The 15,373-nt window shown below is 41.1% G+C and overlaps 1 protein-coding gene across 1 annotated transcript; it reads left to right on the top strand.

The window, feature by feature from the left end:
* Positions 1-4,772: 4,772 nt before the first annotated feature.
* Positions 4,773-13,228, top strand: onecut3b (one cut homeobox 3b). Its single transcript, XM_020924396.2, has 2 exons — positions 4,773-5,802; positions 12,888-13,228. The coding sequence occupies exons 1-2, from the start codon at positions 4,773-4,775 to the stop codon at positions 13,226-13,228; spliced, it is 1,371 nt and encodes a 456-aa protein (XP_020780055.2).
* The last annotated feature ends 2,145 nt before the right edge of the window (positions 13,229-15,373 follow it).

Raw genomic sequence — 15,373 nt, 5'->3', positions numbered from 1 at the left:
CTATTTGAAGTAATGGTCTGCTAAGTAACTTCTCTGCATCTGGCTCGATATATTTCTCCACACACCTTAACCCACCAAAATGATTTCTTTTTAACTTTCTTGCAGCCTTAAGTGAAAGATTTTTCACTTTACATTTTGCAAAACAAGGTAATATTTGACTTACAAAGAAACTATGCCCAAAAAGAATTTCCACATTTTCTTCACAATCTACTGAGTTATTTGTCATCCGCAGAGTAAAGGATTTTTAAAAGTCAAGCTAGAAGCGACTCCCTCCCTATCCTTCCCTTCACCCTCCCTCACTTTCCCACTACCCCCTTGACACTCGCAATGGGAGATCGATAGGCTATTGATCAACTCTCTCTATCGCCAACCCACCAGACTAATCACCTTAACACCAGCACCACTCTTTCTCTCCCTCTGCCTCCATCCTTCTCCACTATTCCCTGTTGCTCCACCTCTGTTGCTCTACGCCCTGCACTTTCCCCACATTGGAATCGCCCTTAACGCAAATTTAAATTAAACGCTCATTGTCCTGCTCTATCCAATAACTGAGCTGAATCTATGCCAGACGTTTACAAAAGCATATTCACCATTGGTTTCTTCCATCCAGGGTTCGTTTCCTTCGCTTGCCTCCATCTTTCTCTGTCCGTCTTTGTTCCGGGGCAAAATCAATGGAGTGTATGAAAGCAGCATATTTCTCCAGCTCTCGATGAAGGAGACCTGAGGGAGAAACACAGCCGACATGCAGGCAGAAGTTTAGGTGAAACTCTGCTTTTGTTACTTAAGTAATAACAGACCACTGCAAGCTTTGGTAACACACATTTCGTTTCATTTCATTCGCTGTCTGGCAGAAACAAATTACCCTTTCTCTCAATTTTCAGGGTAAAGGATACATATTTTGCATATTATTTTGCAACAATCAGAGAGTTTAAATAGTGTTTAATAGGAGTGTTCTGGCAACTCATGACACCAGAACAAATGTGTGCCATGCTTGTATTAAAAATAAAGTCATGATAACATATCAAACTCAAGATTCTTTTATTGTCATGAAAAAACAAACAAACAATGAAACAATGAACTTACACACGCTACTTAGAACATCAATGCACACACCATTTGAAACACATCTAAAGGCCCGGAATGTATGCCAGAGAACCTAGGATTAAAGAAGACTAACTTTTGTGTTTAAGTTTTGCACAGTGAGTACAGACTTTCTGAATATATTTTTCCAGAATTTGGTTTATTTAAAAACATAAAGTACCATTTTGTGGGAGGCAAAGGAAGTAAGGGACTGTTACATTTGGAGCACTTTAAAAATTTAAAATAAAAATATATTTTTCATCCTCATTTGATGTCAGACCTGCTAATATAGAAAAACAATACTTATGCGTTACCAAATAATACTGTTATGCTCATTTTGTCTAGTGTTGAAAGTTCAAGGGGTATTTTAGTCAGCATCTCAATGAAAATATACCCAGCCTTTACTTTCCAAAAATGAGTTTATGTATAGCCATATAACAATGCAATAGGAAGACAAACAGTCCCCACATATGCACACACAGCTCACAGGAGAATTGATTGACTATTCTATCTCAATACATCTCTCCTTCTGTTACTTAGCAACCTGAGCCAGAGAGAAGTTGGACCACTCTGCATTTTCACTTGATAAAGAGATATGATGAATGGAAATGTCACCATGTGTAAAACATATGGCCCACAATGACAAGGAAAAGTAGGAACTGGGCTTAGGTCCATAGAAGACAAGTGGTCATGTAAATACTTAAGAAAGTCAGAGTACATTCTTTAAATTCACCAAAAAACACAAAAGTCAATACATCAGAATAAAGTTTGTCAACTGGGTGGTCTAATTAAAACAATAAAACATTAATTCATTTATATTATTTTATTATATCTTTATATTTCAACATTTGTGACAATAGTGATAGGCTCATATTTCTTCTTCTGAAAGTTGTAAGATCCTTTCAGGTCAAGAGAAGACGACGATGTTTATGGAAAAAAGTAAATACTACCCTTTTATAAATAGTAGTACTGCTTTTGAAGGGATGAGTTTTAATAACCTAATTTGATTTTACCTGCTATAAATGGACTTTATAGACCAACGCTGGAATTAGGTAAAATTCAAACTTTAAATAAGTATAAAATATAAATATTTCATATTCTTCAAAATACTTCGAATGCTTTGATGCAGGCCTATTTTTTTCTTTTATAGAGTTATCAGGCATTCTTTTTGGTTTAACTATCAATTAGGCTAGGCTTCATCATCATCAATGTCTCTCTCACTCTCTCTCTCTCACACACACACACAGACACAAAACAAGCTAAGATCAATATATTAAAGTCTCCCATCTGCCTTTTATTTTTACTATTTGTCAAACATGCAAAGACTTCAATGTGCGCAGTTAGCGCACGTTATTCACTCAGGCGCTAATGACGCACGCCAAGTACTTCAGCATGCCACTTTGTGCCATCTCCGCTTTGTTGCATCATTCACCACGTTTTCTCTGCAGACGTAAATCGTTGCATTATTTTAATTTAAGTTTTAAATTTGCATTCAAGTTAAAGTAAACTGAGGAGATGTCAGTTTAATAATATAATTATATATAATATATATATATATATATATATATATATATATATATATATAATATATATATATATATATATATATATATATATATATATATTTATTAAACACAGTAGGACACAGTAGGAAATCTCTTTCTTACAGACGCCTGAACCCGAGGAGACACAACATGTTTTAGTATAATTTATTATAATTAATATATGAACAAATATATTATAAAATATAAAATATTAAGAAAAGGTAAGATTATTTATGCCCATAAACGCCTCAAAAATGTAGGCCTATAGACTATTTGTTATAAAAGGGAATATCCACACACACATACTACAGGTAAACAGTCGACCCAGGCTCACAAAATGACCATGCGGGTGATCGAGGTAAGAAACACCATCGAGTCACGTGATTTAAGCAATTGGAAATCAATATATCGATCACAGATACATTTGCTGAAGACCGTTTTGCGCAAAAGATGTTCTAGATAATTAAAATAGCCTATCGGCCTACCTCTAAAGTAGGCCTACAATTCTGTCGTATCGTATTTTACACCTTTAATAAAATTTTCTAAAACGTTAATGTTTAAAAAAAGGCCCATATCAAATAAGAATAAATAGGCTACAATAAAAACGCCCGTATGTTCCAACATTTTTTTTTTCTTTCACGCTTCCTTTTAATCCCATATTACACCGCAAATGTAAATGTTAGCTGCTTAAACCATAGCGTTAGGTCTACAGGCCTAAAGCCTATATTCTATTTAATCAAGTCGGAACTTTAAAATAGATCAAATGCAGGCTTGGAGACACGATTTATCACAATTGCAAGTTGATGATTGTGTTTGTATGACACCATTTCAGTGTTCAACATCAGTGAATAAATAGGATATAGCTTTTGAAGACGATCTTAACATCCACAGTTTTAGTTATAATAATAACTTATTAATAATAATAATAATAATAATAATAATAATAATAATAATAATAATTATTATTATTATTATTATTATTATTATTATTATTATTATTATTATTATTATTATTATTATTATTATTATTATTATTATTAAGATTGATAATCATATTTTTGCCAAGAAAAAATCTCGTATGTGTAATCCAAGTTGAAATCAAGGGCACTTTGCTTTGTGAATTATGAAGTGATGTGACCATAAAACGGCAGAAGAAACAGGCTTAAGTTTGAAGGACTGTAATAATAATAAAAAAGAAAGGTCAAAATTAATCATATAAGAAACTGACAGACATACTTTCGTGAACTTTGCGCAGGTCTTGATATAAAGGGATCCTAACTTTGTGACCTGCCTCATCCCTCGCACCCAGCCCCCTCAGGCACGCGCCATGTCATTAATCTCTGTCACTCAATACTTCGATCCGGTTTATCACTAAGCGCATAAATGCAAAACCATACAGTCCGTGGGAAAACAAAGTTTAGATAAAGCACTTCACATGCAGCTCGGACCCTCATGGTTTCCACACGGTTCCAGGATTGACTTGATTTAACCGGCACACGTCAGGAGAAATAAAGCATGATAGTAACAAGGAGGCCCGCAGAGTGAAAGGGGCATCCAAAAAGCGCTTTTAGTGCAGCGTTAAAAGGCGTTATATGCTAAGACACAGGGACGTATGCGGCAGCATGGTTGTAGGGTAAATGCTCGCCAAAGCATGCCTAAAATATGTAATATAGGCTACTGTTCAGAAATGCAAACGTTGGTTTGCTCAAAAATGACAGCGCACTAAATAGCTGGCTCACGTGCATTAAAAGCTGACCAATAACAACAGTTTAAGAACAAATAGCTATTTCACGACTTTGGCTCAAATCTCAGTTTGACCCGCCCCATATGTTTAATACATGGATGCGCGCCCCCATCTCTCTGCCACGCGCTCGATCAGCTCAGAGGGGAAGCGCTACAGGAGTAGAGATGAGACCCAGCCCTGGACAGAGCACGTTCACAGGAGCGCGTAGAGCGGAGGACAAAGCGCGCTGATACAGTTTGGAGCCACAGCACTGGAGTGAATTCGGATTGATCCGGACTTCTGTGATCGATGGATTGGTGCCAAACCTGCGTGGTGGTTTTCGGCTGAATAAAAAATCGTACGAGGAGAAACCGGGGAGCGGGCTGGGAGGGCAGGCCGGGGCTAACTTGTAGATGCTCTCCACGATGGAGCTCACCATGGACAGTCTCCACCCGCAGCAAACGGGGGACCTCATGAGTTCCCCGCACTCACGCCCGTCGCCGCCTCCTCGGAGCCTGGTGTCCCACAGTGCGCGCTCTTCGGCCATGGTGTCTGGAATGGCTTCGCTGTTGGATGCTGGGGGTTCCAGCGGCGACTACAGGACTGACCCCTCCGCACTGCCCGCACACATTCACGGGCCGTCCATCAGCATGTGCGACTCGGGAATGAGCCTGAGCAACACATACACCACACTTACCCCGCTCCAGCACCTGCCCCCGATCTCCACGGTGTCCGAGAAGTTTCATCACCCGCATCACCATCATCACCAACGGCTGTCCAGCAACGTGAGCGGCAGTTTTACTCTTATGCGGGATGACCACCGAGGACTGGCTTCCATGGGCAACCTTTACAGTCACTATCCCAAAGACATGTCCGGCATGGGCCACAGCTCGCTGTCGCCTCTGTCCAGCGGCTTAGGTTCTTTGCACAATGCCCAGCAGCCTCTCTCGGCATATGGCCCGAGCACGCACCTTTCCACGGAGGCGAAGATGCTTCCTCCAAGCTTTGAGTCCCACGCGTCTTTGCTCTCTCGAAGTGACCAAGAGCATCTCGCTCGGAGTTTAGGCGGCCACAGCCACGGCATGATCTCCAACTTGAACGGCATGCACCATCACCCGCACAGCCACCTCCATTCGCAGTCTAATGGACCGGTGATGGAGAGGCACCACCACACGCACGGAGGCGGGCAGGGAACAGCCGGGTCGGGGATCCAAGCCGAAGAGATCAATACGAAGGAAGTAGCGCAGCGGATAACGGCAGAGCTGAAGAGATACTCCATCCCACAGGCCATTTTTGCCCAGAGGATCCTGAGTCGCTCACAGGGGACACTCTCCGATCTGCTGCGAAACCCCAAGCCGTGGAGTAAACTCAAGTCTGGCAGAGAGACATTTAGAAGAATGTGGAAGTGGCTACAGGAGCCCGAGTTTCAACGGATGTCTGCTCTCCGTTTAGCAGGTAAGACTTTGATAAGAATAATAATTTAAATAAATGTATAGCCTTTCGAAACTTCAACAACAATAAAACAACAATAAAATGAAAATAAAATGAAAAAGGTAGGCAAGAAAGGTTAAATAATACCTCTGTTAAACTGCATTATTTTCACTTCAAATTTTGAAGTACGGCAGTCAGAAAGGGAACAGAAAAAGGTGATAGACCTGTAGCTCGCTTATGACCCCTGCTTCAGAAAGAAGCGGAAAAAATATTATTTTTCATTTCAACAATAAACGTCTGAACTTTATTGAGAGGGCTATGCATGTATCATACAAGTATTTTCACATAAACACGAGCGCGTAAAAGCTGATAATGAACTTTACGCAGGCCTCACAGTTTCAGTACCAAGGACAGTTCTACGCACATTCTAACGGCGTGGCGGACAACGACGGATTGTCCCAAAAATATTTACTATAATTAAATATATGACATTAATATACAGCTGAACAATATACAACATACAGAAACATACAAGTATAGTTATTTTATAGCCTACAAGATTGGAAAGGATCTGAGCATTTTATTCAGTGAATAAAACGGCGGGAGTATTTTTGAGCGACACACCATAAATCGCCATTGATTTACAATAAAAACAGTTTCCTTCCGTCCTTCTGACACCTTTCTTTCTCACGATTTCCCATTATAAACAGTAGTGGCCTCGGTGCGTGCTGCTGCTGTGTGTGGGGCGGTAGACAGTTTCGCGCTGGAGAAGCGGGTGACCCCAGGCTGCCTAATCAATACGCCAGTTCCCACTCTCCCTTTTAAATGTGGCGCACGGATCGATTCTCGTATCGGGAGCTGAAAGACGCAATAACCACACGCGCACTCTGGCTTTTCATTTGGTATAGTAAAAGCTCTAAATTTAGCACTTGCACCGGTATGACTGATGAGCGCTTTTTACAGAAGACGTGCGTTTGCTGGTTTGATTTAGGCGTAAAAATGTGACCTCAAAGTGCATCATAATAATCTGAAGCACCATAGCATTGTCTACATACAGACACCTACCAGTCCAGTTTAAATGAGCTCTGGGTGCTGAGTGAACTGCTCTGATGAAATATTGATTGTAACTGGGACCTGTGGAATTAGTAATATAATGCAACTAATAAACAAGAAAAAAATGTTAATATAATAATAAGAATGAACTGAGTCCAGCAGGTAGTAGGTCATAAAGCAAGGATTAGTAGCTGAGGCTGCCAGTATCGTTAATAGTGTTCTGTCTTCCCAATGTTTGCCTGGCTTTGCACATAAAGATCAATACAACTCTTTCCTCTCCCCAACCCCCTTTGCTCCATCCTCTCCTTTCTTATTTCTTCTCTCCTTGTAAGAGTATATGGCTGTATATTTTTGGTTAACCTGGCAACAGCTTGGTCTGATTATTACAGGGAGAGAGTAGAGTGGTTTCATAAAGCCAAGCAATGCATGCAGCCATTTTCCATTCTCTTCCCTTAGCCATCTTTAAATGCCCATCAAACTTGCCTGCCCCATTAAAGATTCATACCAGTGTGCTACATCTCATATTTTCTAAAGAACATAGGCAAAATTGCCATGAACAAAACTTCAGTCGACCCTGCTTAAGTGCAAAAGCGAGAAAGCAGAACTGACACGTGGAAAAAGGAGTTGGAAGAACTGGGAGATGCCATTGATTGAGAGAGGGCAAGGCAGGTTTTGGCTTTGTGTGAACAGCCAGATAGAGGCAGTAGTGAAAGGATCAATATCTACCTTAATAATTGATAAGTCCAAGAGAGACGGAGGGAAGAGGGCCGGAGGCAGAGCAGAGCTAGCTGCTTGTAACAGCATCTCCTAGGTAAGCAAAGTCTGATCATGTGGTTAACGGCTGAGGACCACACACCGCCTCACCGCCTTAAAACAACCCACAGCGCATGGTGTGTTAGCAGTTTTGGAAGCACACTGTTTACACCCCAAACATCCAAGGAAACGTCAATAACACCCAACCAAGAGCCACAAGGAAGGTGTAGATTTTCCCACAAGCATCCAAAAACGTACATCAGAACATATAGGAGAGGTTAAAAAAGCCAGAATATTGAGAAGCAGACAGTGCAGAGAAAAAAAAAATCTAAGTTTGTTCTGAATAAATATTGAGTCCTTCAAGAATGAGCAACACAAAGAAGCTCAACATGCATAGAATTCACAGCTTCATTAATTGCTTTAATAGAAGAATACATGCATATTAAATTTTTAAAATAATTTATAGCACATCCTCAAATTATATGTGGAGGAACCACTGGCAAAATATACGTGGTATTGTGGTGAAAAAACATCTTTCACACAAAGCAGAGATCATGGCATTCTATTGAGTAGTAGTAATGAGTGGTTTCTGCCCATGTCAGCGAATCCTCAAAGCAATCCAAGGTTGTGATGTCATTTGATTTTAGAGGTTGCTATGCTTTATGGGGTTTGTAATGCATCTTTATAGAGGCGTGTGGGCATCTGCGTGCGCGTGCAGCTTCACATGCACATGTGTGTGACTGTGTTATATAGTGTGTCTGCACTATACATTGTTCAGGCTTATCTGACTTGCTCTGAATCGGTATTGATTTCCTCTCTCCTGCTCTCCTTTGCTCCCTTCTTCTCTCCTTCCTTCCTCCCCCTTTTCTCCTCCTTCGTTCACTCATGGCGTTGCATCAGCAAAGCACAGCCACTGCCTCCCAGCCTGATTTCAGCTCTGCTTCTTTCTCATTGAAACTGAACTAATTTGGCACGGTGCACTTTTGGCACAGGACTTTGAAATGTTTTGACACGGAGAGTGAATGACAATAAATATGTCATGTTTAAACTAAACCTGGGCTCTTGCAATAAACAAAACAGTGAACAGCTTTTAATAACCTTACAAAGTGCCAAATTACTTTTTATGAAATGTTGCCTGATAACCCTGACCAAGATACCTTTCAACTATAGTAAACAAAAAACAATATTGACTGTATCTTATATATGCAGTATTAGAGTGCCTACGTCAAACTGATGCTTCAACAGTAAAAATATGTGGTTCAGCAGTACTTTTAATGTTTTTGTTGTGTTTTACACAGTCAAATCTTAAGCCCATGACACATGAGGAGACAAGCAAGTTTGCATCAATAGTGGAGATTTTATGAGGAAGATAGGCCTATTCTGAAGTTGGACAGGCGTTACAGACTTTATAGACTGAAACACTATCTAATCGGTTGTAAAGCTGCCGATCACTCGTCTCAACAAGAATAAACAAGCCTAGCATTGACAATTTAACGAAAGCTTTCAAATAATCCAATGCTGATCAATGGAGAGGATTTTAAAAGGCCGGTACAGTTGCATTTGTAGCTACAGTGCTCACAGAAACAACAAGGGTTGGGAGGAGTGATTTAGTCGCTTTTTACGTCCCCCAGCAATGAATAGGCCTATAATATGATCAATACAGTCAATGACCATACATCTTGGGAGAGGTGTGACACAGAGTGATTGACACCCCTGTTTCTCGCCTGCAGTAGTTCGCCCGGGGCGCGAGAGGGCCCGTCTCACCGCACACAAAGCCCGATCTCAGCAGTCTGTCCAGGCGTCGGCTAGCAGCAGCACGGTGCGGTTAGTTCACCGTCTGCCCCTCATACACCCCCCTCCCCCCACACACACACCTCATTTCCATCCATAGTCAAAGTGTAGCAGAATGTGTACATGTTTATGTCTTCTGTCACTTTCGAACTGTTTACTGTTGCATTATCAGACTCTATGGAAAATCATCTGACTGATACTAGATGTCCTTTGAGAATATCTCATTTCAACCTCATCATGACTTTACAAAATAGTTAAAACAATAGCTAACAGTTGCTTAAAGTGAAAAATATATATATATTTAAAATTTTCTTTCTCTTTTACATTATCTGGGTTCCACTATTGCTATATTGTTACATTTCCTTTCATTTACAACATTGGAGATTGATAAATTATTGAAAGAAAGAACAAAAGGAATAGGCCATGGATGTATTGATAGTAATAATGCAACTTTTTGTTGTTGTCTGCTTATCAAACGCCAATACAACATATAGACGATAATAATAATCAATAATAATACATTAACAAGTCATAAAAGATCATTTGCCTTTTTTTCATCTCATTGGACGTCATTGGCCTAAGTAAGCACTCATTGCTATAGCGATCCACTTTGGGAGTGAGCAGAAACAATAGGCACTTAAGTGAGCAAGAGCTGCTCTAGACAAGAAACAAGTGCATCTTAACATGCCGCATGACGGGCAGGTTAATCATTACATGTGCGTAAGGTTGAAAGTGTCTGTTTCTTGGTACCTATAGCGTTGTTGAGACTGTATGAAAAGACGTACCTCAAGTGGAAAAGAGCACTTGAGACAGCTTAGCATCACAATACTTGTCTCCTCAGAAAAGCCCATTTGGTAATGAGACAACTAAAGATAGCAGCTCTGCTTTGGATTCTGTCTCAGGAGAGGGTGCTTTAATGAGCAGCCCTCCTCCCTGTGGTCCAATTCATTGCCGTGAAGGGAAGTGTTCAGGGTCCTCATTTGAAATAGACCTATTGATTATCTGAAATATGTATTGACCTGGTGCTAACTCCTGGCTTTCACTGGGTTAGGAAGGTGGCTGCGTTTGCTCACAGCCTGCCTCTACTGCATTGGTGTTGGCATTGTAAAATAGCCGGCAGCAAAACTTGTTGGGAAACAGGCATTACATATTAAATTATCACTATATTAGCACTAGCATTCAGTCATTACATTAGGGAGTATTGAGTTGGGTTTGAGGCAGCACTTAGGGAGTCGTGAGGAGATTCTGGCATGGCCGGGACTCAACCAATTGAATAAACGTTCCATGAAATGCTTCTGAAGTGTGGATCAATCAATGCAGGAGCTATCAATCTGAGGGCAAATTAAAACAATTGAGGAAAACAACAAGAGGAAAACGGTGAAGGAAGTCTAGGCTTTGGAGTGATGTGGAGAGGAAGCTGTGATGTTGTAATCAAAAAGACGCAGAGGCAGATCCATACGTTTGTAATGGAGCTTTGTTTGGTGCTTGAACAATGCATGCCCACATACAGCCCTGTATCCACATGTGCACGCACGTATGCTTATTGATCAAACCTCACAGTCAAATCTGTTTACTGCTGTTGTCTAAACCTGCTGTAATGTCATCAATCATTTGCATACACCACCTCCACACCACATTTCCTCTGAGCTGCCCATGCGCCTCCATCATCACAGAAAGAGCATTGGGTTGAATCACATCATGTCAAACTGTATGGCCCCATGTACGTGTTCTTTGCATTAATTGAAACCAGGTCCTATACAACAAGAATAGCTGAAGTGACAGGATTTGCCTTTGTAAATCATTCAACTGCTAAAATACACACCAATTTGAACATAAAAAACAAGTTGCCAGCAAGAGAAAAAAAATCTATATAGCCAGTATTTGTAATATATACAATAACAATAAAAAAGCAAATGTGTAACTGGAAATACACAAAGTACAGTAGTCCACGGTCCATTTGAGTTTGTCTCTACATTAGAACTGGGCTATTGCCATTTGTCTATCACATCCCTTTGTTCTGCCACTGATAAACAATTTCTTCTACGTCTGTCACAACGCGCGCTCCCGCTTCGCTCCCCAGTGCCACAGACACACACGCGCGTCCACACACACCTCGGTCTTGCGGATCGATGGAGATCGATATGGTGGGGAAGGGAGCCCTGATTACTGGACCACGTGTTCGAGAGAAAACCGCGGAAAATCGATCATTGCAGCTTTTTAGGGCAGCAGAACAGAACGGACTCCCTCCAGTCTCCACAGCCAGATCCTTGGCTCCTGACAGTGCATGCAGCCACGGCACAGCGCCTCTTTGTCAGCACTTCCCATCACGCTCCTCCGGTTTCAGCCAGGGCGCACGGGTTGCACACGGACACAAAGTGCAAACTGTTTACCGTGCAGAGAACAGCGCCTTTTAACAACTCGTTTCGTTAGGGTAATAACTCAAAAACGAAACACAATCTCAAGACCTCAAGTAATCACAGTGTAAGCACATCTCCCTGGAATAATACATCTTAATATTTATTGTCAAATAGGCAAATAAAAAATGAATACACAAATAAAACGAAAATTAATAAAATATACTAAATTAAAATAAATGATACAAATAAAACTGATTGGAACTATAAAATGTTTTTAGGTAGTAATACTGGCTAAAGGCAATTTCTTCATAAAAGCCAAACGATCGTCATAGTTTCCCTTTGAAGTTCTTTTGGATTAATGTAGTGTTTTTGAACCAGCTTTAATATTAGAAGAAGCCTCGTGCACAGAAACTCAATACAATAGTAATGTGTAAAAACTGGAAACGTGAGATTTATTTTATTTCCAATGTCTTCTCTTTTTTTTCATACTTTGATGTAATTTATTTAATATGTTTAAGATAAACTGGGCTGACTTAACATTTTTGAAAATGGGCATTTTGAAAGGACGTTATCACCGTATTTTGATGGAATAAATGAGCCTTTTGGAAGAGTGTGGTAAAATTGCCAGCGAGGACAAAAATAAGTAGCCTTCATGAGTCAGATGTTGCGATGCCTGATTTAAATGGTCCACTCTATAATATCATTCCGCTTTTTGTATCAGATTCTGCATAAAAAGGCCAGGCATCGGTCTCCTATGGATCTATCTGAAGCGGGCAGTTCATTGTAAAATATTTATAACTACATCTTGTACTCAGCAGGTGTGTGTGTGTAGCACTCGATTATTTTTTCTTTCTAAATTCCTTTATGCCAAGAGTTGAACTTTCAGCATAGGGCAGCGTGTACTTTCCACATTGTGTGTATTTATAGTTGGCTACTATAGGCCTATATTTAGAGTCAATTGGGCTATTGATTTCTTATTGTGCTACTTTTTAAACTTTCAGTTGCAGCAGCCAATAGGCTTATTACGAATTTAAAACGTGTATCCATTTTCATACATTATCCATAATTGTTCATGTGCAGTATGCAAACTTGTTGCCTGCATTCTTGCTAACTTGTTATTAATTATGCCACTATGGCTTTGTTCTGTGTCTGCAGCATGTAAGCGTAAAGAGGAAGACCGAGGACGCGAACGTAGCCAGGTACCCAAGAAGCAGCGGCTCGTGTTCACAGACCTGCAGCGGCGCACCCTGGTAGCTATCTTCCGAGAAAACCGGCGCCCGTCAAAGGAGATGCAGTTGACCATCTCGCAGCAGCTGGGCCTGGAGCTCTCCACCGTTTCCAACTTCTTCATGAACTCCCGCCGCCGCTGTCCCGACCGCTGGGACACAGACGAGCACGGCCACGGCGTGCACGGCCACGTACACGCGTCTCACGGGAACAGCACCTCACCAATCCAACCCGGAACCTCATCTGCGACCACCTTCTCCAAAGCTTGACTGACCACAGAGATAGGTGCTCTCCAATCATTTATTATGCTAACTTCACAGTGAGGTCTTATGAAGAGGTTACAGGGTGTGTAGCCTGCTGGGATTTAGTTTCGTTTTACTTCTGCACCAAAGATCCGGTAGCTTTAAATTGGCCTACAACATGAGGCTCTTTAATTCCAAAGATGCATCTTACTGCAACAAAATGCACTGTGTTGATAAGAGCAAATTCTCAAATGCCTTTTGTCAGACCAAAGACCCACTTAAACTGTAAATCAAGAACAATCCATTTACAGAAATCATCGCTCAGCAGCCATTGCTATAAGTGATTGAGAGGTGTGTGTCAAGTGTCTGACCTGCTAACCGCCTCTCAACCCTGAATCACCGCATGCCCGTGCAACGTGCGTGCGCGTAAAACATGTCCATGTGCGCTTCAAACCGCTCTCCAGAACATTGCTCTGCAGCAAGAACCTAATTGTGTCCGAGACGGCGCCATCTGCTGTCTGTGCATGGATATGCTCAGGGCATGTTTGGGAGCATGGTTTAGGTGTATAAAGGGGCTGTAATATGCCTTTATTCCAATCATTTTTTGTACTCTAGCCCACAGTTAACTATTGTGCAAAAGAGAGTTGAGTAGCCTCATTAGTGATCAAAACAAGATCATCCAGACTAGCAGTACCCAATGCAAAATTATTGAGTAAAATATGGGTGTATCTAGGTACTCGACATTGCTTGTAAAGGGAAAATTCAGAGTTGAGTGGCCGATCCCTCTCCAATTCATTCTATTGATCTACAAACTATATTATAAAATAAGCAATGCGTATTTAATCTCAACATGTCACCCTGGGCACATTTTAGTATTACAATAGACATAGAAATTACAATGTACTGCTCATTTGAATGTTGCTATTATAAGACAGTGTCATTGAATTGAGGGATTAATTTCAGGTTAAATAAAAGCGAACAATCAAATTGGGGAACATGATAGCTGTGTCTCCCCAGAGGTGGCAGTGTGGCGAGGGTCCTGCCCTGTTCTAGTGGCCAAACGCAGAGGTCAAATGTCACAATACAGGATCCTGAGTGCCAATGACGTTTGCCTCTTTATGATAATCAGAGAACAGGTGCAGTGTACTATCTCCCACACAGGCCCCACCCATTTGACCTTCACAGTGCAAGCACCAGGGGCACACTGCCCATACCATACCTCAGAAACACCCCGATGTTATGAACACAAGAAAATGTAAATACTGTCATTTCTCCCTTGTCTCCCCTGTCTATTTATTCCCTATTTATCTCTCCCCTTGTTGTGTCTTTCCCTTTCCTTTCTCTTAATATCGATGCGGGTAAAACTAGTACCATAGACACATGGTTTCTCTCGTGACTATTGTGCTATGTTGTGCTGAAACTATATGTAAAGAAGCACCTTGTTGACAAAATGTAAAATAATTTAAATCTAAAAAAGACAAATGAAAATGTCATAGACTGATCCTATGCACAGAGAAGGAACGGATAAGACAAACTGTGCATATTTGTGAATATTTGTGTTGGACTGTGGATGCGGAGGACCACCTGGTCTCTCATCCCTTTGACCTGGACTATCGCTGCATTCCTCTGCTGATGATGTTATGGTTACACTGAGAACCGCCTCATTCCTTTTGTCCTTCTTATTTTGGTGGTCTAAGCCACTGTTTGTGTAGCATCTTTTAGCGGGAGATAATCATATTAGAGACATCCAGCAGGCATAAGAGGAAATGGGGCTTGAGCATCAGAGGCCCAGAAGAAATCCTCTAAATGACATTCCTCCACTGAGCGGGGCCGGTCCGTATGCAGTGCACTATACACTTGGAGCTGTCATTTAGGACTTCTTCTAGAGTCCAGAACGAAAACCTTTGTAAACGTCTTGATATTCAAATCACTATTGCATTCAAATCCAAAGAATCAGTGGTGGGCACAGCTGTGTGTTTGGCTGTACATGACCATCCAAACCAAAGACACAAGCAGCTGAGACATGCACACACCAGTTAAAACAGATGCACATTTCACACACGTCACTGTTTGTTATGTGGGAAGAGTTGAGTGCCTTTTTCTTTCAACCAGGGGTTGGACTGCTCTGAACACAAACAGACACAGGACAGTGAGGGGGTACACTCCAGTGGA

This window comes from Boleophthalmus pectinirostris, unplaced genomic scaffold (genome assembly GCF_026225935.1).
Source record: "Boleophthalmus pectinirostris isolate CB_2022bp ecotype Guang Dong unplaced genomic scaffold, ASM2622593v1 HiC_scaffold_16, whole genome shotgun sequence".
NCBI classification, from domain to species: Eukaryota; Metazoa; Chordata; class Actinopteri; order Gobiiformes; family Gobiidae; genus Boleophthalmus; species Boleophthalmus pectinirostris.
This window is presented reverse-complemented; position numbering and strand designations above follow the sequence as displayed.

What these genes read in the sequence shown, in the direction of transcription:
- onecut3b (XM_020924396.2), top strand. Translation starts at nt 4,773, where the DNA reads ATGGAGCTCACCATGGACAGTCTCCACCCGCAGCAAACGGGGGACCTC. An exon ending in GTCTGCTCTCCGTTTAGCAG is followed by an intron (nt 5,803 to 12,887) that starts GTAAGACTTTGA and finishes CTGTGTCTGCAG; the next exon opens with CATGTAAGCGTAAAGAGGAA.